Source organism: Chiloscyllium plagiosum, unplaced genomic scaffold (genome assembly GCF_037043375.1).
Source record: "Chiloscyllium plagiosum isolate Xiang-an unplaced genomic scaffold, Cpla_swu_hap1 HiC_scaffold_49, whole genome shotgun sequence".
Classification (NCBI taxonomy): Eukaryota; Metazoa; Chordata; class Chondrichthyes; order Orectolobiformes; family Hemiscylliidae; genus Chiloscyllium; species Chiloscyllium plagiosum.
In genome coordinates, this window is record NW_028270187.1 from 8311497 (window position 1) to 8339141 (window position 27645).

Genomic DNA, 27645 nt, shown 5'->3' on the forward strand with positions numbered 1-27645 from the left:
TCAATCTAAGTCTGCCAGGTTCTGCTATGTGAATATGAGAATTTACTTTTTAAACAGTCCCTGGCAGTTTTTGCTTCATGAATGTTTTGTTTAGTTAAGGACCCTTCCCGATCAGGCTCTGTAATGTAAATGCGAGTGCATTTATCAATGTTTGCATGACAGATTTTCTTTTGTGAACATGTGAATGTGGTTATCACTATTCCCTGGTAGTTTCTGCTCTGTGAATATGAAAATGTAGTTATTAATCTCTAAATGAAAACCAAAGAACTGTAGATGCTGGAAATCAGAAACTAAAACAAATTGCTGAAAAAGCTCAGCAGGTCTGACAGAGTCTGTGGACAGAAATCAGAGTTAAAATTTCCAGTCTAGTAACCCTTCCTGAGAAGAGATGGTAGCCAGGAAAATATTAGTTTTACTGCAGAAGATAGGGTGTGTTGAAGGGTAAGGGAGGAAATGGTGGATGGATATAGAATCCAAAGAGTGGGAAGAGCAGTTGGACAGATAAACTAGTGGATCACAGTCAGACGAGGATGGTAATAGCTATTAATAGAGACTGTTAGTGAGTTGTGGTGTACAATAGAAGACCCTATGATAACACTGCGTGGTGTGAGAGGTTTTGGGTTATGATACGGGAGAGCTCTAGCTCTAAAGTTGTAGAATTCAATAAATGAGTCCAGAATGCTGTTGAGTTCCCAAGCAGAAAATGAGGTGCTGTTCTTCCAGGTTGCACTGAACTTTGTTGAAGCACTGCAGCAAGCCTGAAACAGATGTTGGCAGGGAACTGGGTGGTGTGTTGAAGTGGCACGCTACTAGAAGCTCAGGGACATTTCTGCTGGACAGAATGTAGGTGTTCTGCACAGTGGACACCCAATCTACTCTCAGTTTCCCCGGCACAGAGAAGACCAAATGGTAGCTAGGAAAATGCACACAATCAGTTCCGAGGAGGGGTCAGTAGACCTCAAATGTTAAGTCTGATTTCCCTCCACAATGCTGCCAAACCTGTGAATTTTCAAGCAATTTTTGTTATTAATTATCTACCTGTCAGTTTCTGTGCTGTAAACATGAGTGTAATTATCAAACTGTATATGTCAATGCATGCGATTTGAAACAGCGAGTGTTATTAGTGGGCGGCACGGTGGCACAGTGGTTAGCACTGTTGCCTCACAGCGCCAGAGACCCGGGTTCAATTCCCGACTCAGGCGACTGACTGTGTGGAGTTTGCACGTTCTCCCTGTGTCTGCGTGGGTTTCCTCCGGGTGCTCCGGTTTCCTCCCACAGTCCAAAGATGTGCAGGGTCAGGTGAATTGGCCATGCTAAATTGCCCGTAGTGTTAGGTAAGGGGTAAATGTAGGGGTATGGGTGGGTTGCGCTTCGGCGGGTCGGTGTGGACTTGTTGGGCCGAAGGGCCTGTTTCCACATTGTAATGTAATCTAATTCTGTTCCAATGAGTTTTGATGATGAGAATGTAGTTATCAGTCTTCCTCTGAAATGTCCTGCCATGTGCACATGTGTATGATTGTCCAATCTGTCCCTGTTATATTCTGCTCTGGGTATCTCAGGATTGAGTTATGAATCTGTATCTGTCAGCATCTTATTTATCAATGTGCAAGTGCATTAAGCAGACTGTAGCTGCCAGTGTTTGCTAAGTGAATGTGTTAGTTTAGTTGTCTGTGTGTGTGCAGCACGTGTATATTTATGTATCATTCTCTCCCTTTCAGTTTCTGCAGAATGAATATGAGAGAGCAGTTACCAGTCTACACCTGTCAGTTTCTGTTGTGTCCACTTGAGTGTTTTGGAATTGATCTATACTTGTCAGTTTCTGCTGTGTGACTGAGAGAGTCAAGTACTCAATCAGTACCAACTACTTTCAACTCTTTTATGTCTGAAAGTTGCTTAATTCTCTGGCAGCCAATAATATTCTAAGAGTCCAATCATCACCAGGAATCTATGGTTGATTTTCAGGAAAACCCATCTAGTACACTAATGTCCTATAAGGAAACTGCCATCCTTGTGTCTCCAGACCCAAGAAAATGTGGTTGACTCATAACTCACCCCTGAGTAGTTAGGGATGGGCAACAAATACTGGCCTAGCCAGTGATGCCCTCATCCCATGAATGAATTTAGGAAAAAGAATTCTCTGTGACTGAGATTCATTCTGTGATAGTAGTTTTTAAGGGTGTTGTGATTGGGCCTTTAACTCTTCTGCATTTAGTGATTTATGACAGAGTCACAGAATTGATATAGCCATTCAGCCCATTGTGTCTGCACTGGGATATTCTGTTGTTCATCTGTTCTCCATACTAATTTCCACTAATTGTTGGGCGTCTGAACTTCATCCACTCACTGCCAGTATCTCAAGGTAAATGCTAATGTGAGATTAGTTCTGCAGTATTCTGCCATTGAATAACTATAGTGCCAGTTTGGTTTTGTATGCAACAGCATCAGGTGGAGTGTGAGAATCTCATTCTCTTTCCACATTGAGTTGTATTTGTTTTGTCTGAGTATTGGATAAACTTGATCAATATTCACTAACACTTTGTGTGTGAGGGATTAACATTGGTTCAATGTTTACCTTTGCCATGAATCTGAATGTTATTGTTTTCAGACTTTTCTTCACATTTTGTGTATGCAGGAGTCTTTATCAGTTGCTGCTGGACACTGTAAAACGTAACACATAACACTAATTGAAGCTATTAATGGTTTGGTGTGTCAATTTACAACTGTCCATATTTGGAAATATCTGAGCCTAAATTTCATTATTTTTCCCCTTTCACCATTAACTGGCTGAGTGCGAGTGAGTTTTCTGTTGTGCTGCCAATCTGTATCACTTTGAAGGTGCGGTACTGGTCTATATAACACTGACATTTTCTGCATATCTCCTTATGTTTCCAGTTCTGCATGTCATGATCTGATACACCGAGGTAGATTTAATGCCTTATAAATCAGTGTTTCATTCATTAAAGTGTATGGAAATGTTTCTGCATTACTCAGGCCCTCCAACAAAATGTGAGTGTGGATAAAGTGTGTTTCCATCAGCACCAAGCTGAGACTGAAAACTAAATTCAATCGATCAGTCTCTGATACTTGATACCAATGTGGTCCTTATTCTTGGTTATTGTATTTCACAGTGGTTCAATGTTGTCTAAATTAAAACATGTCATTTTTAGTAAGTGCAAACACAATTAATTGTTTCAACTTCTGCTACTTGACATGAATGAGGTTTTATCCATTGCCACTGAAGTCAGCTTCCGTCAGTGAAAGTGGATGTGTTTCTATATCTGCTAATATTTGGCCTCGTATATGTAGTTGGATAATGTCCACAGCCTATGTTCTTTAGTTTTAGAGCCTATAGAATCCATGGACAGGTGAACATGCAACACATTACAACAGAAAAGCATCTGTGCTTTTCTTCAGAATCAAGGGGAGAAAAGCAATCGACTTTTGTAATTCATATAATGCAGAGTCTAACCTTGAACAGGGATATCAAGGTCTGGTTTTCAGGATGCTATCAATGTTTGCATTGTGACATACTTTACCAATGAATTAATGATCAGTATTAACCGAATCAATTTGCAACTAAGTGAACACTTCAACTGCATTGCAGCTGACTGAAGACAATGCTCCTTGTGCAGAAACGAGAATTGGTCAATTCTATTTTATTTACCAATCTGGACAGGATCTGGTGCAAACCATTAGCAGTATTCTTGTGTTGCTCTCTGGTAGGGCAAGGGGAAAAAAAAGGCCTTTTATTTTCCACTATCGGTGAAAGTATTTAAACAGTCAAATTCAATTTAATGAACAATCAACTCGTGTTGGTTAAAATAAAGGAGCAGCTTGACAAACCTATCAATTTTCTCTTTTTCTTTCTTTCTGCACTACTGTAAATAGTAATGATCTGATTCTATTGACTCCTTGGCAAAACTATATCCTGATTCCTTGATTTATTTTTGTAGTTTAATGAAGAAATAGTCAAGATGAATGCAGGGTTCTTCACAGATTTCTTGAAACAAATTTTTAAAGACACAGAAGAAGACAAAAAATTTTTCCTGAAATGAAAAAACAAACTCCAACAAAATGATGAAATGGAGAATGGCGTTATGATACAGATGGGGACGACAACGTCTCTGCTGTCATGAAAAATCTATGGAAATGGAATACTCATTGAGTTAACAATTCTAATCCCTTTAAACTGTTCTTGATCAGTGCAGACTTAATAATTTGAATAGACGTATTCTGTGCTGTTGATCTCTGACTTGAGATCCAAAAGTAGAAATCAGTTTGATGAAATGTTTTCTGCTAGTTGCGGTGTATCTTCATCACTGTTAGATGTTGTAATGTGTATTTCAGGATGGTGTACAAATTTGCAACTATTGTAAATTAGTCAGTAGCTCTGTATGAGATAGAATGGTGTGTGTGCGTGCGTGCACAAGCACACATATGGCAGTGGGATGGAGATGGTGGTTCTGGGTGTGTACACACACGATGAGCACTCTCTCCACATCAGGCTTTGGCCCAGAGATTCATTTGGAATTTACATAGTTGAATTGTTATGTCTTTTCCAGGACAAATTCTTTATTAAAATGTAAGATTGACTTTCTCAGTTACTGAAAATATCAAAGTTTCCTTCTGCATCTGCATTCAATATCTTCTTCATACATTCCTGTTGTAATAATGTAACAGCATGACTTGTTTGTTCACCTTGATTATAACTTTAAAATTGCCTTTACTACATGTGGATTAATGTAATTCCTGAATGTATATTTCATAAGGATACAGTCTATCCCTCTTCAGATATTGCAAATGATAATTAGCTATGCATAATGGAATTTATTGGAACTGAGCTTTTGAGCATTGAGTATTCATACAGTCATAAAGATGTACAGCATGGAAACAGACTCTTCGGTCCAACCCGTCCATGCTGACCGGATATGAGTATAAAGAGAATTTTTTGAAAATATATTTCATCAGTTGTGTCCGACTCTTGGATTGAATGCATACTTCTGGAAATTGAGCTCAATGTGTATCTGACTCAATTCACTCTGACAGAGGAAAGAATGTTCTCCAATCTGACAATTGTAACATACCTGTTAGTTGTTAGAAGCAGATGGTTATACTTGGCTTGTACTGAGGGAATATTACATTATCGAGGTCCATCAAACATTCGCCTGGAGTAAGAAAAAAAGTGATATTATCATTTGAGTAGAAAAAAATCAACTGATCAACACAACATTCAGGTCGTGATCATGATACTTCTGTTTTTAAAAAGAACAAGGTCTGGTTCCAAAGCAACACTGAGCTCTTCCCAGTCTTTTTCTGTTTGCGAAATTCTGAAACAATTTACTCAGACGAAAGAAAACTAACCAACATATGCACAGCTCCAACAATAGAATAATTACACAGTTCAATATTCAGACCCCCCAAAAAAACACTAACTGCTGAAGGAAGAACAAGGGGCACTTTTATCACATTTAGATACACTCCCCTCTATTTCCCAACAATTCAATGTTTATTCGGAACAAACAGAGGGAAACAGAAGCCAAACAATGAATTCCCATCAATATTCAGTGGATTGTAAACCCCAAGAATGTCCCACAGCAGCTTCTTCCCGCTCTGCCTCCCACAGCAGGCCCACACACAGCCCGAGAAAGGCCTCTCTCTTCCCCCCAGCCCGCTCACTCCAAGTTCCGGGACCAGTTCCTGCTCCGCTCGGCCTCTTACAAACAGCCCCCGGTTCTCCCTGAACTCACCCCGAATCAATCCCGGTCTCGGAGCCCCCTCTGTGTCCCAGGCTCCCATCCCGATGTGCTGCTGGAAGGAGCCTGTTGTTCCCTCGCTTCCCGAGGCGCTGATCTCTCCATTGCGGTCTGTTTCAAACAAACCTCTTGCACTCACTGAGTAAATGCTCCTCAATGGCAGCGCTGGGGGAGGGCCTCACGCATGCGCTCCTCAGCTCAGGAACAATCAGCATTGGGGGAGGCGAGCGTGCGATAAGGCATTGCGCATGCGATGTTTTCCCAAAAATTCCCAGAAACAAACATCAATTGGTCAGTTCCCCAATTCCCTTTTCTCCCAGTTTGACGAAACCAACTGGGACTGTGGGGGAAAGGGCAGAGAAGGTTTCAAGCTGGGACATTGTCCCTTTATGAAGCTCCAATGGAGCTCATTCCCGGGTCATGTTAATAACTCCTCCCTCCGGCTCTCTCACAATCTGATCAGGGGGCGGGTAAACTGGCGGCCACTCGGCCCATCCCCTGGACTTCCCCCATTCAATAACATCTCGTAAACTGTGGTAATCCTGCTGACCCTCATCCACAAATATTAATTCCTTTAAGAAAGTAACATAAGTGGAAAATAGTAACACAAATGAAATAAGTGGAACACTCTTACTCAGGCAGAATGTAACTGTTGGAGAGAGTCTTGCATCACAGTGTTCGTCCCTGTTTCTGGTTCAGGATGAGTGTGTGCAATAACGTCTCTCGGCCTCGATTTAGTGTATTGTGGACAACAGATGTTAGTGTCATGTATGCTGCAGACAGAAACCTTGTGATGTATTGTATGCCACAACGCGAGACCCCAGGTGTTTCTGTTTATTCACTCTGGGACGTGGACGTCGCTGGCTGAGCTTCGCCTTTATTCCCCTTTGAGCAGGCGGTGGTGAGCCACCTTCTGGAACAGGTGTTGTCCATGTCCTGCCTACAATGCCATGAACAGGGAATTCCAGGGTTGATCAAGCGACAGTGAAGGAAAGGGATGTATTTCCAAGTGATTATGGTGTGTGGCTTAGAGAGAAACTTGCTCTCTATTGAGCTGACGTTTCCCTACATCAACTGCATTTGACTTTTCTAATGGAGGTTGCCCTGAGTTTGGAAAGTGTTACAATTTACAAGTTATTACTTCTGTAAATTTAACAAAACTTTAGGGTTCTGTGAGATAACATTTGATCCCAAGAATAGGCATACAAATTGGGAAAAAAAAAAGACAGGGAAGAGGAGATGACCTGGCGGTTGCAGTGAGAGAGAAACTCACTGAGATCTTTGTAGAGAGAGGAGGAGAACTTCTTCAAGGTAGCATCCTTACAAGAGGATTCACAGTAAGCTTAGAATCAACTTCGTGGACTTCACCAGTTTCCATATTTCCCCTCCCCTCCCCCCCATCTTGCACCAGTTCCAACCTGCCAGCTCAGCAGCATCATCATGACCGGTCCTACCTGCCAATCTTCCTTCACATCTATCCGCTCCACCCTCCTCTCTGACTTATCGCCTTCATCTCCACCTCCACCCACCTATTACACTCTTAGCTACCTTCTCCCCAGCCCCACCACGCTCCCATTTATCTCTCCACCCTGGAGGATCCCAGCCTCATTCCTGATGAAAGGATTTTGCCCGAAACGTCGATTTTCCTGTTCCCCAGATGCTGCCGGACCTTTGTGTTTTTCCAGCACCACTCTAATGTTGACTCTGATCTCCACCATCTGCAGTCCTCACTTTTGCCATCATTTAGAATTCAGCAAGCGATGAGATAAAGGGCATTGATCAAGAAAGAGATAATGAGGACTGGAGTAAGCTTGCAGATGTTTTGAAAAAGAAACTAACTGGTAAAGTATTGATAAATGTGTAAAGGGAAAATGGAAGAAAACATGGGTTGGTTAACACAAAGATAGGTCTCTTACGATCAAAAAGAGGTAGTCCATATTAGGGAGCAAAAGCGGCTACCCATCCAAATATCTAACTGTTGTTCTCTGATTACAAAGGACAACACAAATGATGCACCAGGAATGTTGGGGAACACAGAGTTCAGTGAGAGGGAAAAACTGAAACAAATCAGTATTGTTTGGAAAATTGTGTTGGGACAATGGATAAGATTGAACCTGGGAAATAGCAGGGCCTGGTCATCCACATCCCAGAGTACTTAACTTAGTGGTCACAGAAATAGTGAATGGTCATGTTCCAAGATTCCATAGACATTGTAATATTTTCCACAGATTATGAGTTAGCTAATGTAACCAATCTATTTGAAAAGCAAGTTAGAGATAATCTGGGAATTATAGGCCACTCAGCCTGCAGGAAAAAAAAATACTTGCAGAGTGTCTGCGGAAAAAAAAAGATTGGGACCAAACAAAGTCAGCATGGATTCGAAATGCCTGTTCCTGTGTCATAATGTTCTATGTTCTCAGCTTGGCAAATCTGCTGGAGTAGAGGTGATAAGCAGATGGCGACATTCGAATGTTTCTTTTGACAAAATCTCACATAAAACAAAATAAAGAACATGGTGTTGAGATGGATTTAAAAAACTGCTTGGCTGAAAGAAAACACAGAGGGAATAAATGGATCATTTTTTCAATGGCAGGCAGTGACTAGGAGTCAATGCAAGAATCATGATTATAATGCTACTCTTCACAGTATAGTCACAATGATTTAGAAGAGGACACTAAAATGTAACATTTCCAGATTGACAGATGACATAAAATAGGTCGGATGGTGAGTGTGAAAGAAAATGCATTGTGACTGTGTTGAGGAGAACTCAATGGGCAAAAGCAATGTAATGTGGATAAATGTAAGGTTTTTAGTAAGGACAGTCAGAGTTGATAAAATTGAAATTGGAAAAGCACAGCATCAAAGGAGCAACAAAGTCAATGTTTTATTTGCAAGTACAAATAAATCATATATTAGACATAGACAGCTGGAGTGAAAAGCATCTCTTGAACATTATGCATTCTTGAGAGGGAGATTAGGAAATCAAAGAGGGGGATACCAAAGAGGGCGTGGCACGGTGGCAAGTACTGCTCCCTCACAGCGCCAGAGACTCGGGTTCAATTCCCACCTAAGGCGACTGTGTGGAGTTTGCACATTCTTCCCGTGTCTGCGTGGGTTTCCTCCGGGTGCTCTGGTTTCCTCCCACAGTCCAAAAATGTGCAGGTGAGGTGAATTGGCCATGCAAAATTGCCCGTAGTGTTAGGTCAAGGGGTAAATGTGGGGGAATGGGTCTGGGTGGGTTGCGCTTCGGCGTGGACTTGTTGGGCCAAAGGGCCTGTTTCCACAATGTGGGTAATCTAATCCAAAGGTAGTCTTGGCAGATAAGGTTAAGCATAATTCAATGAGATTCTACAAGATCAATCAAAGCAAGTTAACAATGAGAGAGAAAGAGAGTAGGGCACCTTAAAGATCAAGGAGGTAGTTGTTGTTGTCGGAGTCTTTTCCCCCCGAAACAGAATGCAAACTCAGCAGGCAGGCAGAGCTCAGGTTTATTCATACAAAACTCAGTTAAAGGAGGGACAAAAGATCCTCTCCAGAGACCAGCCCTGAAAGAGAGATCATGACACACTCTGAATTTATAACATAAAGCAGTATTTTTATAAATTTGCTGATAACAATTGCATACAACTTGATCACTTTGATCCTCCCTCATACTTTGTAAACCCAATCCTATAAGACACCGAATCAATGACAGGCATTCCTTTAAAAAGCCTCAGCTTCCCATGGCCTCATGGCATTGAACAGACACTTTCATCACTCATCCTTGCCATCTTTCTATGCATGCTCCTCATTCACATTCCAAATTTAATTGCTAGACTCCTTCAGGCCTCTCAGGTTGGCTTTATCTGTGAGTCAGTTGTATCTCGTGTGCTTTCTTTATGAAATTCTGTTTTTTCTCTTATATTTCCCATTGTCCTAATTATGTGTGTGTTAAAAATACCAAAGACATTTAGTTTTAACTAGTTGCTATAAGATTTGTAAGAATGCTTTCTGTTCTAGTTAGTTAAGCTTAGGTCTGTTTTCAAAGACTTCCAGCATAGATACATGGAACCAAAACATTTATGCCTGTGTGTGAAAGTTAGTCAGTTTTCAGAAATACCCTGATTTTCCCTGGACAAAATAGATTACTCACAGCCATTCATGACAATGTACTAAGGGTAGACATTTGTCAGCCATTTTGTGGGAGCAGACATGGGCCATTTTGTTACCAGCAAATCCAGTTCACCTCTGCAGTTCTCTTTGAATTTCAGAAGACGCGAGGCAGAAAATGAATTTTCACATCAGTTTTTACAGGGAAGCAGGCAAACTCAGGAAAATGAATATTGATGTTTTGAAAATAGTTCACATTACATAAGAGGAAATGCTGGAGGTCTTTGAAAACAAAGTTGGATAATCTCAGAGACCTGATCTAGTGTATCCCAGGACATTGTGGGAAGTTAAGGAGGATATTGTGGTGCCCCTTGCAGAAATATTTGTATCATCTGTAACTATGGTGAGGTGCTGGATGATCAGATAATGGGTAATATTTTGCCATTATTTTAAGAAGGGATGTAAGGAGAAGCCTGGGAAGTATAGACCTGTGAGTCTGACTTGTGTGATGGGTACATTGTTGGTGGTGATTCTGAATGATAGGATTCAAATGTACGGTTTGGGAAGAAGTGGTAGGAGAGGGCAAGGAATAATTAGGAATTGTCAGGATTGTTTTGTAGAAGAAAATTATTTTTCCCAAAGTTGAGATTGTTGAGGGAGTATCCAAGAAGATTGAGTGCACATTGGTAACCATTATTGACTTGAAGTTTGGTAAAGTCTTTTACAAGATTCTGCATGGTAGACTAAATAGCAAGGTTAGATTATGTGGGATTCAGGTTGAGCGTGCCAATTGAATATAAAATTAGCATAACAGCAGGAGATGGAGGGGAGGTGGACAGTTGCTTATTAGACTGGATGCACGATATCAATGATGTTCCACCCCAATCGGTGCTGGGTCCACTTTTGTTTGTTTTTTTTAATGTAAATGACTTAGATGAGAATACAGAAGGCATGGTTAGTAATTTTGCAGATGTCATCAAAATTAGTGGTATAGTGAACAGTGAAGGCTATCTCAGACTAGAAACAAATCTTGATTAAATCAGTCAATTATGTGACGAATGGCAGATGGAGTTATTGAGGCATTACATATTTACAAAGCAAACAAAGGTAGGACTTATACAATTCCAAGTAGAGCCTTGGGTAATGCTGTTGAACAGAGAGATCGAGTTGGCCAGCTGCATATTTTTGAAATTTGCTTCACATGTAGACAATGTGGTGAAGAAAACATCTAGCGTGCTTGCCTTCATTGCTCAGACCTTTGAGTACAGGAGTTGGAAGGTTGTATTGGATGTTGATGAGTCCTCTTCTGGATTACCGTACCAAGTTCTGATCACCCTGTTGTCAAAAGTATACTATTGAGCTGGAAAAAGTTCAGAAAAGATTTACTAGGATGTTGATGGGAATGGAAAATTCCATTGTAAGAATAGGCTGGGACTTCTGTTCTCTGGAGCCTAAGATCTTGATGGGTGATAGAGTTTTGACAATTATGAGGGCTAAAGGTAAGGGGAATGATAGGTATTTTTTCTACGGTAAGAGACTGCAAGACTATGAGACACATTTTTAAGGTAAAAGGAAAAAGATTTTAAAACTAAGTTTGTGTAATATAGTATAGATTTTGTGGAATTAACTTCGAAAGGGGGTGATGCATATGGACACAGTCACAATGTTGAAAAGACATTTGGATAAGTATATCATTAAGATTTGGGAAGGTTATTGGCCAAGAACAGGCAGGTGAGACTTGTCTAGGTTGAGACTACCCCTGCTCATGACTCTTCCCCCATTCCCCCCACCATCACACCCACTCCAGGTACTGGCTCCGACCCCACTCCCAGCTCTACACCCACACCAGCTCCCAGCCCTGCCAAGTTTTCACCATCCCTCCAGACCTCCCCCTCACTGAGGACGAATGATCAGTCCTCAGCAAAGGACTCACCTTCGTCCCCCTCCGTCTACGCATCAATGAATTTAATACACGCCGTGACATTGAACAATTCTTCCGTCGCCTCCGCTCTTACTTTCACAATCAGGACTCCCGTCCACCTTCCGAGGACCCCTTCGCCCACCTCCAACACACTGCATCCACCTGGACACCCTGCGCTGGCCTATTACCTACCCTCGGCCTCTTCATTTCAAACTGCCGCCGGGACATTAACCGCCTCAACCTATCGACCCCCCTCCTCCACTCCAACCTCTCATCTTCACAACACGCAGCCCTCCAATCCCTCTGCTCCAATCCTGACCTCACCATCAAGCCAGCGGACAAAGGGGGCGCAGTGGTAGTCTGGCACACTGACCTCTACATCGCTGAAGCCAAACGCCAACTCGAGGACACCTCTTCCTACCGCCCCCTTGACCATGACCCCACCCCCCATCACCAAACCATCATCTCCCAGACCATACAGAACCTCATCACCTCAGGAGATATCCCACCCACAGCTTCCAACCTCATAGTCCGGGAACCCCACACTGCCCGGTTCTACCTCCTTCCCAAGATCCACAAGCCTGACCGCCCTGGCCGACCCATTGTCTCAGCATGCTCCTGCCCCACTGAACTCATCTCTACCTACCTCGACACTGTCCTATCCCCCCGAGTCCAGGAACTCCCCACATACTTTCAAGACACAACCCACGCCCTCCACCTCCTCCAAGACTTGCGTTTCCCCGGCCCCCAACGCCTCATCTTCACCATGGATATCCAATCCCTCTACACCTCCATCCACCATGACCAGGGCCTCCAAGCCCTCCGTTTTTCCTCTCCAGACGTTCCCAACAGTACCCCTCCACCGACACTCATTCGTTTGGCCGAACTGGTCCTCACCCTTAACAATTTCTCCTTTGAATCCTCCCACTTCCTCCAGACCAAAGGGGTAGCCATGGGCACACGTATGGGCTCCAGCTATGCCGGTCTCTTTGTTGGCTACGTAGAGCAGTTGATCTTCCGTAATTACGCCGGCACCACTCCCCACTCCCCATTGATGACTGCATTGGCGCCACCTCGTGCTCCTGCGAGGAGGTTGAGCAATTCATCAACTTCACCAACACATTCCACCCTGACCTGAAATTTACCTGGACCATCTGTGACACCACCCTTCCCTTCCTGGACCCCTCCATCTCCATCAGTGACGACCGACTTGACACTGACATTTTCTACAAACCCACCGACTCCCACAGCTACCTGGATTACACCTCTTCCCACCCTACCTCTTGCAAAAATGCCATCCCGTATTCCCAATTCCTCCGCCTCCGCCGTATCTGCTCCCAGGAGGAGCAGTTCCACCACAGAACACACCAGATGGCCTCCGTCTTTAGAGACCGCAATTTCCCTTCCCACGTGGTTAAAGATGCCCTCCAACGCATCTCGTCCACATCCCGCACCTCCGCCCTCAGACCCAACCCCTCCAACCGCAACAAGGACAGAGCGCCCCTGGTGCTCACCTTCCACCTTCCACCCTACCAACCTTCGCATAAACCAAATCATCCGCCGACATTTCCGCCACAGACCCCACCACCAGGGATATATTTCCCTCCCCACCCCTCTCCGCCTTCCGCAAAGACTGTTCCCTCCGTGACGACCTGGTCAGGTCCACGCCCCCCCCATGACCCACCCTCCCATCCTGGCACTTTCCCCTGCCACCGCAGGAACTGTAAAACCTGTGCCCACACCTCCTCCCTCACCTCCATCCAAGGCCCTAAAGGAGCCTTCCACATCCAAAGTTTTACCTGCACATCCACTAATATCATTTATTGTATCCGTTGCTCCCGATACGGTCTCCTCTACATTGGGGAGACTGGGCGCATCCTAGCAGAGCGCTTTAGGGAACATCTCCAGGACACCCGCATCAATCAACCACACTGCCCCGTGGCCCAACATTTCAACTCCCCCTCCCACTCTGCCGAGGACATGGAGGTCCTGGGCCTCCTTTTCCACCTATCCACTCCACCCTCTCCTCCCTGACCTATCACCTTCATCTCCTTCCCCACTGACCTATTGTACTCTATGCTACTCTATCCCCACCCTCCTCTAGCTTATCTCTCCACGCTTCAGTCTCTCTGCCTTTATACCTGATGAAGGGCTTTTGCCCGAAACGTCGATTTTGCCTGTCCTCGGATGCTGCCTGAATTGCTGTGCTCTTCCAGCACCACTGATCCAGAATTATATTGGGTATGGACTGGTTGGACAGAAGGATCTGTTTCTGTGCTATTTGACTGACCCGTGCAGTGAGGCAACTGTCCTGGTTTGATCTCAGTTCATTTTGAAAGCTTCGAAACGACAGCAGAAAGTGTCATTCAGAGCACTGTGCAATCAAACAACACTCTCGGTGTTTAGAAATGTGACAAAAATGAATCTATCCATGGAATTCAAAGATAGGGCACTTCTATTCGGCGGAGGTAGGTATTGCAAATGCTGGAGATTAGAGTGGTGCTTGCAAAGTCCAGCAGTTCAGGCAGCATCCGAGAAGCAGGAAAATCGATGTTTCAGGCAAAAGCCTTTCCTGATGAACTTTTCACGGTCCTTGTGCTACGGCTCAAACGGTGAACACCCATGAGGAAAGGCTTCACATTAGATCACACACACAGTGACAGTACAGTATCGAAAAAGGCAGGGACTGACATCGATATCAATTAAATGAAGGTAATTCAATCCGACAGATGGGAGTGTTTAACTCCTTTCACAGATGTTGTGAGTGGCTCTTAAAAGAGCCTTTGGTTTGTCAGATTCAAGCACACTCTCTTCACTTTTTAGCGGCGCCCCCAGCGGCGGATTTCTTGGGCAGCAGCACGGCCTGGATATTAGGCAGCACCCCGCCCTGAGCGATGGTCACCCCTCCCAGCAGCTTGTTGAGCTCCTCGTCGTTGCGCACGGCCAGCTGCAGGTGCCTGGGGATGATGCGGGTCTTCTTGTTGTCCCGGGCCGCGTTGCCGGCCAGCTCCAGGATTTCAGCCGTCAGATACTCCAGCACCGCAGCCAGATAGACCGGCGCTCCAGCACCCACACGCTCAGCATAGTTACCCTTTCTCAGGAGCCTGTGAACACGGCCCACCGGGAACTGCAGGCCAGCCCGGGACGACCGAGACTTCGCCTTGGCGCGACCTTTCCCACCGCCCTTTCCTCTTCCGGACATGGTCACAATCTCACAAGCACTTTCACAGAGAATGCTGCACTCCGCCCACATTGCGGCCTCTTATACCTTCGGGAGGAATGGTGGGGCGGCCATTTCTGATTGGTCCCATTGTCCAGCCCCGCCTAATGTTGTTCCAATTCCCAATCAGATATCTGCCTCATTCCCCAATCCGGAGAGGGCACGGGGAGGAGGGCGGAAAGTACCAGCGCCAAATCATCAACCGCCTTCTTTCCAATTTGAAAATCCCGCCAATTTCCAAACAAATGTTTTCCATGAAAAATGAAGTACAAAAAAGTGAGGAAGTTTAAAAAACATTAATACAATTGTTAATTTACTTTTAGTTTACAAGTGTATACTTCACTCCGTGTTACTCTCCCTCATTTGCCGACCTCTACCTGTCCATTTCTGATTTTGAAAGTGGGTTATTTTCTAAACCTTGAGAAGAAGCTGAAACAAAACGGGCCAAACACTGCAATCTGTAACCGGCCTTTTCACTTCACATTTCTTTAGCACACCCAACATGCTGAGAACGTGGCACACGTTCTTCCGGCTCAGGATCAATGAAGAACACGGTTTTTAGACGATCTTTGACAGTCGTCCATCCATTGTCACTCTCGATCAGATTCAGCAAAAGCTCCACATTTCAGTCCGGGAGCAGTGTTGGTGTTCTATCGGTTCACTTTGAAAGTCTCTCTCCGACAACAGGAGACGAGGGCACTTACTTTTGGTCTGCCACGGGTGAATATACAAGATGAAAAATGACTCACTGGCACTTAATCCGCATTCTTCAAACCAACCCCCATTAATTCGCAAAGTACTTGTAAAAACAAATGCATATCGCACTAAAATTAAAAATACCTCGTCAAGAATTATAAAGCAAATCAAATCGTAAAGAATTGGTTCAGCTGTCTCAGGGAAGGGGTGGGTGGCTCTTATAAGAGCCTTTGGGGTGTGGATGTGTTTGTTTCAGTACAATGCGGTCCTTCACTTGGAGCTGGTGTACTTGGTCACCGCCTTTGTGCCCTCCGACACGGCGTGCTTGGCCAGCTCCCCGGGCAGCAGCAGCCGCACGGCGGTCTGGATCTCCCGGGAGCTGATGGTGCTGCGCTTGTTGTAATGGGCCAGGCGGGAAGCCTCCCCCGCGATGCGCTCGAAAATATCGTTGACGAACGAGTTCATGATGCTCATGGCCTTGGAGGAGATGCCGGTGTCGGGGTGAACCTGCTTCATCACTTTGTAGATGTAGATGGCGTAACTTTCCTTCCTGGTCCTTTTCCTCTTCTTTCCGCCCTTCGCAGGCGCCTTCTTGATGATTTTCTTCGCGCCCTTCTTGGAGGGTTGCTGTGCTTTCTTCTCATCAGCCATAGCGCCGCTCACTTTCAGATACAGAATAAGGGAAAGCGGGCTCGGAGCTCCCTTTTTATAGACCGACGGCATCAGCAACGGTAATGAGGGATGGGGCCGGGGGAAGGAGCCTGGCTCCTGATTGGCTACGTTGTAGGCATGGTAACCTCTCTCTGATTGGTTAGTTTGTGACTCAATGTGAATCTGTGAAGATCTGCAATACCATCGGAAACACAAACCGAAATTTTGTGAAGGGATCAAATTCCGAGCTCACTCTAAAATGTGAGATTCTAATTGTAATGTATTCTGCATCTTTTGATAATGGTTTTCTTTTCTCTTCCATTTTAAAATGGCATCACATTTGTTGTCAAGTGAGAAAATGCACTGCAATCTGACAGGAAGTGTGTTTTACTGCTGGAAGTGATGGAACTACTTGACAAATGCATCGCGTTGGAGGAACATGGGAGTTAAGCAATGTTGTCTTTTGCTTGTTTCTTGCTCTACACTCTGAAGATGAAGGACATTCTAGCATTATCTACTCTGTAAACTCCCTTCAGTTATCTTTTCCCCTATTCTTCTTCAAATCTCCAATGAGTATCAGCCAAAGTATTCATACGTTACTCAGAATAGCTGCCAGTGTGTGTATCATTGTCAGTTCTACTCTGATTACCTCAAATGACTGAAGGGAACTGATGTACTGTGACCTGTGCCTTTTGCTTCCTGCTGACAACATGAATTTTACTCCCTGACTGTTTGGCTCCTCAGTCAGTGTCAGCAGCCTCCTGCCAATATTTCAGTTCCTGAAGTCTTACTTTGCACTACATTAGAATACATATTATTTGGTGCATTTCAGTTTCTAGCAGAAGTTTTTTTTCATTATGAACTTTGCTATGTAGATTTTCTCTGAACTTTATTTGGTCACAAGTCATTTGTACTCACTCTGAACTGGTCACTGTTATTTAAAGATTATTTTGAACATGATACCTGTGTAAATTTTAATTGTGACAATCTCATGTTATTTGTTTTATCACTGTGAATCCCTGCTTACACTATGAGATAGTGTTGTTCAGAATTTCAGGTTGGTTAAGGGTTAGTTTACCTCTCATTATTGGCTGTGTAAAACTGAAGTAAAACGGGAGGTGAATGATTATTACTCGCTCACAATCGGTCCCTGTCAGTTTCTGCCATCTGAATGTGTGAGTGTAGTCATCAGTCTGTACTTGTCCGTTCTTCCACAGCGATTACTTTAGTGTAATTATCACAATCCCAGAATGTCTCTGATGTGAGAATGTGAAGGGTATTTATCATTGCAATGCCTATCAGTCTTTGCTATGAGACTGTTCGACTGGCTTTATCCATCTGTACCCGTTTCTTTTTGCTCAATTAATTTGTCTGTGTAATTTTCAGTCTCCCAATATCAGTCTCAGCTATGTGAATGTGGGAGTGCTTTTATCAGTGTTACCTTGTCCATTTCTCTGTTGGAAATATGTCAATGTGGTTACCAACATGTACCTGCCAGCTTCTATTTTTTGAGTATCTCAGTTTAGTTAAACTTTTCCACACAAGTTGTGATAGAACATAGAAAAATACAGCGCAGCAAATACAGCCTTTGGCCCTCGATGTTGCACCGATCCAAGCCCACCTAACATACGCTAGCCCCCTATCCTCAATATGCCTATCCAATGCCCATTTAAATGCCCATAAAGAGGGAGAGTCCACCACTGCTACTGGCAGGGCATTCCATGAACTCTAATGTGCGAATATGGCGGTCTAGTCATCAATCTGTACCTGTCTGTTCTTCCACTGTCATTATGTTTGTGTAATTATCAGTCTATCCTTAAAGTCTCTGCTGTGAGAGTATATGTAATTGTAGTTATCAATCTATCCCTCTCAGTGTTTGCTCTGTGAATGTGAGAGTGTATTTACTAATTGGTCCCTGACAGTTTCTGCTATGTAAATGGGGGTTTTGCTATCCATGTCATTATGTTCATTTCTGTTATGTGAAGTTTGAGTGGCATTTTCAATCTGTACCTGTCAGTTTCTGCACAGTGAATATGCCTGTGTAATGAACAGTCTATCCCTATCAGTCTCTGCTATGAGTCTGTGTGAATGCTTTTATCAGTCTCACCTTGTCAGTTTCTGTGTTGTAAACATGGTCATCGATCTTTACCTGACATTTTCTGGTTTGTGAATATAGGAGTCTGTACCAGTCTGTTTCTGTTATGTGAATATGAGGGCAGTTATCAGTTAGAATGATTGTGTGGCTTTAAAAGGTGCATTTTGTCCTGTGCACAGTAGTTAACATACAACACAATAAAGAAGAAATTGGAATAACTTAACTCTACTGGAATACTTAACAGAATAATGGATACAGTATCACTTCCTAATAAACTGTTCCAATACAGTAATATCCCATAAACACCCTTGGCAAAAGACAAATTCAATAAAATATATAGTCTCACATCTGACTCCAGTAGCAGAAAGAGAATCTGCAGCTTCTGACTGTAACTGAGAGGGGAAAACTAGCTTTCCTGTCTTCAAGATGCTGACAGTTTTGCTGAAAGCCAAAACTAAAAATGTCATTCTGTGAGAGTTTGACCACACCCATTCAGGCTGCTTCTATTGTTCCAACTTTAAAAGAAGCCTCAAACTGTTTACTCTAGTGCAGACTTCTTGACACTTCTGCCATAAAACCTCTCTTCAACAAGAAAGAAAGAACAAAATAAATATCTTCAAGCCACAATATCATCAAACCTTCCACCCCTCTTAAAAAGAGCCAATCAATATACAGAGAAAGCCTAATTTTTAAAAACTCCTTAGCCTTACATTGTTAGTAAACAATATGTACACATTATGTATTCCTGTCAGCATGCAAACACTCACTACGACAGTTCACTTTTTCCTGCTATGTAACGCTTCCATCTTTGTTCATCAAAGTCACAACAACACCTTGGCAATTAGGTTCCCTCGCCCTGCCATGTATGTAATTTGCAAATTAAATGGCTGTGATAGAAAGCTTCATCTAAACAGTCTGTAATTTTTGTTCTTAAATTTCTCCAAAAATAATAAACTGAAGGTGTCCTTCTCAAACATGAAGTATTTCTGTTGATGAGTCTTCAGCTTTCTGTAAAGATGCCCAATAGGCCTCAAACTGTTTGCTCTCGTGGCTCGGTGGCTCTGCCTTAAATTTGCTCTTCAAGAACAAAAAGACAAAAACCTGTTAAAGCCACAGTCTCAATCTCTCATTTCCTGCATTATGGAAATGCAAAGTCATTTATCAACCTGTGCCTGTCCATTCTTGTCACATGAACATGTAAATGTTGTCATTAATGGTCCCTGTCAGTTATTCCAATTCAAGCACGTGACTATTGTTATAAATTTACCCTCTCAGTTTCTGCTGTGTGAATTGAGTTTAGTTATCAAACTGTACCTGTCAATTCATGTTCTGTGAAATTGGAGTGTTATCAACTTATTCCTGTCAGTTTCTGCATTGTGAATATGGGAGTGCACTTATAATCTTTCTAGGACAATTACTATTGTGTAAAAGTGCGAGTCTACTTACCTATCTGTCCGTGTCAATTTCCGACATCTAAATGTAATTTTAGCTATCCTAACGTACCTGTCAGTTTGTCTTTTATCTCTGGGAATGAGCGTGTCACCTTCAGTCTCTACCTGACAGCAGTTGAGTTTGGTTATTGATCTGTAATGCCACTTTCTGATAGGTGAACATTTGAGCACAGTTATTCATCTGTACACGATACTTTCTGATATCTGAATATGAAAGTGTAGTTGTCAACCCATTCCTGTTGGTATGTGCAATGAAAATAAGAGAGTGTGTGTCACTTTGTCATGTGAACATCTGAGTGTTATGAATCTATCCATGACAGTGCCTGCAAAAGATTGTGTGTGTGTGTAACTACCCTGTTAATACGTGTGTCGTCATCAATGCGTTTTTGCCTGTTTCTGCAAAGTGAAAGAGTGAACAAAGGTATCAATGCATGCTTGTCAGTTTCTATTTGGTAAAGGGATGTATCTCTCTGGCAGCCACTAATATTCTCTGTGAGGGTGTGTTTCGTTATGTGATACTGTTGTGAGGGTGATTATAGGCAGATCTGTTTCAGTTCATGAGTGCATAATTTGGACAAGAATTCAGATATTCCAGTTTCAAATTTTGCAAATATCAATGAGCTGTGAATGGTGAATTTGTTCAAACTGGCCATACGTGCATTGTGAAGTGTGAGAAAGAAACAAACTGATAATTTTCTCAATTGTTTGAACATCTCTCTCAAACTGAGCTCAATGTGTAGCTGACTCAATTCACTCCGACAGTGGAAAGAATGTTCTTCGCTCTGAGTGCACTAACATACCTGCTGTTTGGTAGAAGCAGCTGGTCACACTTGGCTCTGTACCGAGGGAATATTACATTGTCTTGATCCTTCGATATTTGCCTGGAAGAAGACAGAAGTGAAATCTCCTGGGAATCACCATCAGCCAAGTTTGACCATCTTTAACTGATCAATGCAACATTCTGTTAATAATCATGAGGATATTGTATTTAAAGCCAGGAATTCAAACAGAACAACATGTCTGATTCTACTCTTGCTCCATGTCTGGTGATTTTTCTTTTTGTTAATTCAATACCAATTGACTTAGGTCCAGAAACGAACCAATAACTGTACAGCTCCATGAATGGGACTATCCAATGCAAGTGGGTTTGTGAATATGAGTTTAGGTATTGAACTATTCATGTCAATTCCTACTTGATGAATAACAACCACACTCTCATATTCTGTCCTTCTAAGCCTTGCTTAAATTAATTATGTATTCAAATAGCAGTGACTCACAGTGACAGATTGATATAGAACTATAGATCCATTGAAATGACATTGCACATAAGAGGGCCATTTGGCTTATCTTGTCCATTCCAACACAAACACACCAGATGGCCATTTACTCCCATCTTCCTGCTAACAGCCCATAACCCTGCAGCTGAGAGCACTGCCTATTTCTGCAATCTGAATTTATTTTTCAATTTGTTCCTGCCAGTCTCAGTTTCATGGATATGTCAATATTGCTATCAATTTGGACCAGTCAATTTTTCCTGTATGAATATTTGAATGGAGTTATCCATCACTACTTGTAAATGTCAAAATACAGTTATAAATACATATTTGTCAGTCTCCACAGTGTGAATGTGTGAGTTTATTGAGCAGCCTGTCCCTGTCAGTTTCTGCTCTGTTAATTTGAGAGTGTCGGTAATAACCTGTACCTGTCAGTTTCTGGTTTGTTAATAGATGAATGCAGTTATCAACATATACCTGCCAGTTTCAGTTAGTGTGCATGTGGGAGTGCTGTTATCAATCTGTACCTGTCAGATTTTGCTGTGTGAATGTGACTGTCATTTTCAGTCTTTGTCAATTCTGTCATGTGAACAAGAGATTGTCAATCAATGTATTGCTATCAGATGCTGCAATGAGAATGTGCGACTGTAGTTACCAATCTGTCCACGTCACTTTCTGCTATATGCATACAGGTGTGCAGTTATCAATTTGTACCTAACAGTTTCTGCTGTGTCTGTGGGTGTATTTATCAATCTATTGCTGTCAGTGTTTGCAATGTGAAAGTAAATTGATCAATATTTCTTCATTAGTTTCTGTTCTCTAAATCAGAGTGTTTAATTATCAATGAGTAACTGTCAGTTTTGGGGTTTGTGAATGAGTAAATGCATTTATCGTTCTGTACCTATCAGATTCTGCTTTGAGTTTTTCTGAGAGCTTAGTTTAATCTGTCCCTGTCAGAATCTGTAAATGTAGTTACCAATCCATGCCTGTCAGTTTTTCTGGCTGAATATGTGTGTGAAATTGTCTATCCCCAACCAATTACGGTGTGAATATGAGAAATTCGGACGCAATGCTTCCTGTCAGTCTCTGCAATGTGAATATGAGAGTGTATTTATCAATATTTCCCTGACAGCTTCTGCTCGGTGAGACAGTGCTGTGATCAATACATTCTGCCCTATGAATATGAGTGTGTTTATCAAATTGTACTTGTCAGAAAATTTTCTCTGCATATACAGAAGTTTAGCAGTCAGTTTTGTCAATGTGAATATGTGAGCACAGGTTTGAATCTATGCCTATCTGTCAATATGAGAGAGCAGTTTTCAATCTCTACCTGTCAGATTGTGTGTGGAATTGAGTGTACTTAACATAAACTCTCAGATACAGTTTGATAAGTGAAAGTGGAAGTGTTGTTATCAAATTGTACTTGTGATTTTCTGTTATGTGACTAGAAGAGTGTAATTTCCAATCTGTCCCTGTCAGTGTCTCCTCCATATATCCGAGGAAGTAATTAAATTATACCTGCCAGTTTTTGCTATGTGAATGAGAGCGTACATCTCAATCAATATCTGGCAGGAATAGTTTATGAGAATGAGTGTGTTGTTATCAATCTGTACCAGTCAGTTTCTGCTTGGTGAATATGTGAGTGCATATATCAATCAGTTCTTGTCAGGATCTGTGTTGTAAATAAGGTTATCAATTTGTAAATCTGTCAGTTTCAGACATGTACATATGGAAATATACCTGTCAGATTCTGCTCTGTGAATATGGTGCAGTTATCAATCTGTCTTTGCTTTGTGAACATCCAAATATAGTAATTAATATGGACATATAATATTTACTGTATCCGCTGCACCGATGTAGTTTTCTCTACATTGGGGAGACAGGCCGCCTACTTGCGGAACGTTTCAGGGAACACCTCTGGGACACCCGCACCAACCAACCCAACCGCCCCATGGCTGAACACTTTAACTCCCCCTCCCACTCCGCCAAGGGCATGCAGGTCCTTGGCCTGGTCCATCGCCAGATCCTGACCACACGACACCTGGAGGGAGAGCGCCTCATCTTCCGCCTCGGAACCCTCCAACCACACGGGATGAATGTAGATTTCTCCAGCTTCCTCATTTCCTCTCCTCCCATCTTATCTCAGTCCCAAACCCCGGATTCAGCACCACCCTCTTGACCTGCAATCTCCTTCCCGACCTCTCAGCCCCCACCCCCTCCCCGACCTCTCAGCCCCCACCCCCTCCCCGACCTCTCAGCCCCCACCCCCTCCCCGACCTCTCAGCCCCCACCCTCACCTCCTTCCACCTATCGTATTCCCAGCCCCCCTCCCCCAAATTCCCTCCACCCTCCCCTTTATCTCAGCCCACTTGGCACACCAGACTCATTCCTGAAGAAGGGCTTATGCCCGAAACGTTGATTTTCCTGCTCCTCAGATGCTGCCTGGCCTGCTGTGTTTTCCAGCAACACATTTTTCCACTCTGGCATCCAGCATCTGCAGTCCTCACTTTCTCCTAATTAATATGGACATGTCAGTTTCCACTATGTGAATACGTATGTGTATTTCCTGACCTACCCCTGTGAGTTTCTGCTGTCTGTCTATGACAGTGTTGACATGAACACGTAGCTGTAAGTTTTTGGTTTGGTAACGTTCGAATGCCTTTATCAAAATGTATGTCAGTTTCTGTAATGTTAATGTGTCAGTCCAGTTATCAATTTATGACTGTAACTTTCTGTTCTGTGAATATGTAAGTGCTGGTTATCATCTGTACCTGTTAGTTTCTGCTTCACAAATGAATGAGGGTAGTTGCCCACCTGTTCCTGTCAGTTTGTGCTGTGAATGTGTCAGTGTAGTTATCAGTCTGCATCTGTCAATTTCTGCGAGGTGAATGAGAGAGTGTAGTTCCTAATATGTACCTGTGAGATTCTGATCTGTTATGTTTGAGTATCATTATCAAACTGTATATGACAGTGTGTTTATCCCTCTGTGAATTTGGAAGTGTAGTAATAAATTTTTACCTGTTTGGTTATGCTGTGGGAAAGTTCTTGTCAGTTTCCTCCAAGAGAGTGTAGTTATCCATCTGTGAGGAGAAAGTGAGGTCTGCAGATGCTGGAGATCAGAGCTGAAAATGTGTTGCTGGAAAAGCGCAGCAGGTCAGGCAGCATCCAAGGAGAATCGACGTTTGGGGCATGAGCCCTTCTTCAGGAATGAGGAAAGTTTGTCCAGCAGGCTAAGATAAAAGGTAGGGAGGAGGGACTTGGGGGAGGGGCGTCGGAAATGCGATAGGTGGAAAGAGGTCAAGGTGAGGGTGATAGGTCAGACTGGGGTGGGGGCGGAGAGGTCAGGAAGAAGATTGCAGGTTAGGAAGGCGGTGCTGAGTTCGATGGATTAGACTGAGACAAGGATGGGGGAGGGGAAATGAGGAAACTGGTGAAATCCGAGTTCATCCCTTGTGGTTGGAGGGTTCCTAGGCGGCTCTTCCTCCAACCGTTGTGGTCTGGCAATGGAGGAGTCCAAAGACCTGCATATCCTTGCATTTGCACACGATGTGGCCTCCTCTATATTGGTGAGACAGGCCGCCTACTTGCAGAGCGTTTCAGAGAACACCTCTGGGACACCCGGACCAACCAACCCAACCACCCTGTGGCTCAACACTTCAACTCCCCCTCCCACTCCACCAAGGATATGCAGGTCTTTGGACTCCTCCATCGCCAGACCACAACAACACGGCGGTTAGAGGAAGAGCGCCTCATCTTCCGCCTAGGAACACTCCAACCACAAGGGATGAACTCAGATTTCACCAGTTTCCTCATTTCCCCTCCCCCCACCTTGTCTCAGTCTAATCCATCGAACTCAGCATCGCCTTCCTAACCTGCAATCTTCTTCCTGACCTCTCCGCCCCCACCCCAGTCTGACCTATCACCCTCACCTTGACCACTTTCCACCTATCGCATTTCCGACGCCCCTCCCCCAAGTCCCTCCTCCCTACCTTTTATCTTAGCCTGCTGAACACACTTTCCTCATTCCTGAAGAAGGGCTTATGCCCAAAACGTCGATTCTCCTGTTCCCTGGATGCTGCCTGACCTGCTGCGCTTTTCCAGTAACACATTTTCAGCTAGTTATCCATCTGTGCCTGTCAGTTTCTGCTATCTGAATGTATGAGTGCAAGTATCAATCTGTGGGTCTCAGTTTCTGCTATGTCAATAAGCGAGTTAAATTTTTGATCTGTACCTGTCAGTTTCAGATATGTGACTGTATAAATGCAGTTATTAATATATCCCTCAATGTTTCTGCTTGTAAAAATGCAAATATATTCATTAAATCATCCCTGCCATTTTCTGCAAAGTGAATATGAAAATGTAGTTATCAATCTGTAATTGTCAGTTTCTATTCTGTGAACATACAAGTGTTGTAATCAATCTGTACCAGTCAGTTTCTGCAGTATGAATATTCTTGTATAATGCGGCACATTATACGGCACAGTGGCTCAGTGGTTGGCTCTGTTGCCTCACAGCACCAGGGACCTGGATTTGATTCCAGCCTCAGGCAACTGTGTGCGTGGAGTTTGCACATTCTCCCCGTGTCTGTGTGGGTTTCCTCTGGGTGCCCCGGTTTCCTCCCACAGTCCAAAGAACAGATTAGGTGAATTGGCCATGCTAAATTGCCCATAGTGTTCAGGGAAGTGTGGGATAGGTGCATTAGTCAGGGGTAAATGTAGAGTGTTAAGGGAATGGCTCTGGTTGAGATAATATTCAGAGGGTCAGTGCAGACTTGCCAGGCTAAACGTCCTGCTTTAAACCTGTATGGATTCTAATTCTAACTAAAAGACTATACCTGAATGTTTCAGCTAGATGAATTACTAAATATAAATTGATTAGTTATTAATCTCTCCCCATCAGTTTCTGATTTGATAATGTATGAATGCATTTATCAATCTGAATCTGCTATTTTTTGTAATATGAATATGGGAGTACAGTTACTGTTCTATGCCTGGAGACATAGGAGTGGAGGCTAGGAAACTTGGGGAATTATATATTGATATCTTGAAAAATATTTGATATCAGTCCACATGCCAAAAGTGGAGGTGTTCGAGATGTTAAAAAATATATAAAGGTGTATCAAACTCTCAGACCTGATCAAGTATATCCCTTGATGTTGTAGGAAGCTGTATTGGTAATTTGAATAAATGATATTGTTTTCTTACCTTTTTTAAGAACATCTCATAGGGAGGGTCAATCTATCCCTGTCAGTTATTGCAATATGAATGTGTGACTGTAGTTATAAATCTGTACCTGTCAGTTTCTATGTGAATATGTGGGTGCAGTTACCCATTTCAGTTTCTGCAATGTGAATGGGAGTATAATTATCAGTCTCTAGCTGTCAGCTTCTCCTACATCTATATGTGATGTTAGTTATGGAGCTGAACCTCTGTTAGTTTCTGTCATATGAATGTGAGTGTCATCATCAACCTGTCCCATATCAACAGCGGGAAACAGAAGTCAAACAATGAATTCCCATCAGTGTTGAAGGGATTAAAAACCACAAGAATGTCCCACAGCAGCTTCTTCCCGCTCTGCCTCCCTCAGCAGGCCCACACACAGCCCGAGAAAGGCCTCTCTCTTCCCCCCAGCCCGCTCACTCCAAGTTCCGGGACCAGTTCCTGCTCCGCTCGGCCTCTTACAAACAGCCCCCGGTTCTCCCTGAACTCACCCCGAATCAATCCCGGTCTCGGAGCCCCCTCTGTGTCCCAGGCTCCCATCCCGATGTGCTGCTGGAAGGAGCCTGCTGTTCCCTCGCTTCCCTGGGCGCTGATCTCTCCATTGCGGTCTGTTTCAAACAAACCTCTTGCACTCACTGAGTAAATGCTCCTCAATGGCAGCGCTGGGGGAGGGCCTCACGCATGCGCTCCTCTGCTCAGGATCAATCAACTTTGGGAAGGGGCAGCATCGCGCATGCGCTGCTTCAGGTTGCAAGAATAAATCATTCACAATGAGCCGACAGTGATAGCAGCAATGTTAAACCCAAACCCAGTATGGGGGTTAGGATCAAAACACATATATTACTTCCAAAAAAAGGAGAGACTAAATGAGCTTGGATTGTTTTTTTCTAGAGCAGAGATGTCTGAGGTGGTGGCACATGATTGTGGTGTGGAAAATTATGAGGCGTATGGAGAGGGTGAATGTAGAGAAGCCGTTTCCCTTGTTTGAGCGATCAATCACAAAGGCATCATCACCCTCATCTACAAGCAGAAGGGGGAGAGGGAGGAAATTAGAAATTGGAGACCGACCTCACTATTAAACACAGACTACAAAATCTTGTCAACCGGGTCAGGTCTGCTCTGGGATCGGTGTTCCACCCTGACCAAACCTGTGCTGTCCCGGGCAGGAAGATCGCTGAGAGTCTCGCACTCAGAGATACGATTGCCTACGTGCAGGACGGGGTTGGACACTTGCCTCATCAGCCTGGACCAGGAGAAAGCCTTTGACAGGATATCG

At 43.5% G+C, this 27645-nt stretch overlaps 3 protein-coding genes across 19 annotated transcripts in view; all 3 read right to left on the reverse strand.

Annotated features, from left to right (window-relative positions):
- The window catches only part of LOC148135471 (histone H2B 1/2-like), a 56824-nt gene extending 50942 nt beyond the window's left edge, over positions 1 to 5882 (reverse strand). For 10 of the 15 annotated variants that reach the window (XR_015755221.1, XR_015755216.1, XR_015755224.1 and 7 more), the window contains exons 1-2: positions 5748 to 5882; positions 5085 to 5165 (exon numbers count right to left, since the gene is read on the reverse strand). The gene's annotated coding sequence lies outside the window, so the exon portion shown is untranslated. Of the gene's footprint in view, positions 1 to 2572; positions 2659 to 5084; positions 5166 to 5747 lie in introns of all 15 variants that reach the window. The other 5 variants (XR_015755225.1, XR_015755219.1, XR_015755215.1 and 2 more) reach the window with 1 other exon arrangement.
- Positions 1 to 27044, reverse strand: part of LOC122547789 (histone H2B 1/2-like) — a 116331-nt gene extending 89287 nt beyond the window's left edge. Inside the window, exons 1-3 of one of the 3 annotated variants that reach the window (XM_087984838.1) lie at positions 26861 to 27044; positions 20677 to 20757; positions 15939 to 16523 (exon numbers count right to left, since the gene is read on the reverse strand). In XM_087984838.1, the coding sequence (XP_087840964.1) occupies positions 15950 to 16402 (453 nt within the window). In that variant the 5' untranslated portion in view covers positions 16403 to 16523; positions 20677 to 20757; positions 26861 to 27044 and the 3' untranslated portion in view covers positions 15939 to 15949. Of the gene's footprint in view, positions 1 to 15938; positions 16524 to 16764; positions 19503 to 20676; positions 20758 to 26860 lie in introns of those variants that run through there. The other 2 variants (XR_015755210.1, XR_015755211.1) reach the window with 2 other exon arrangements.
- LOC122541880 (histone H2A-like) lies at positions 13523 to 15054 on the reverse strand. Its single transcript, XM_043679044.2, has one exon. It carries the CDS (start codon positions 15014 to 15016, stop codon positions 14576 to 14578), a length of 441 nt encoding a protein of 146 aa, XP_043534979.2. The 5' UTR covers positions 15017 to 15054; the 3' UTR covers positions 13523 to 14575.
- Positions 27045 to 27645: the final 601 nt, after the last annotated feature.

What these genes read in the sequence shown, in the direction of transcription:
- LOC122541880 (XM_043679044.2), bottom strand. Translation starts at nt 15,016, where the DNA reads ATGTGGGCGGAGTGCAGCATTCTCTGTGAAAGTGCTTGTGAGATTGTG.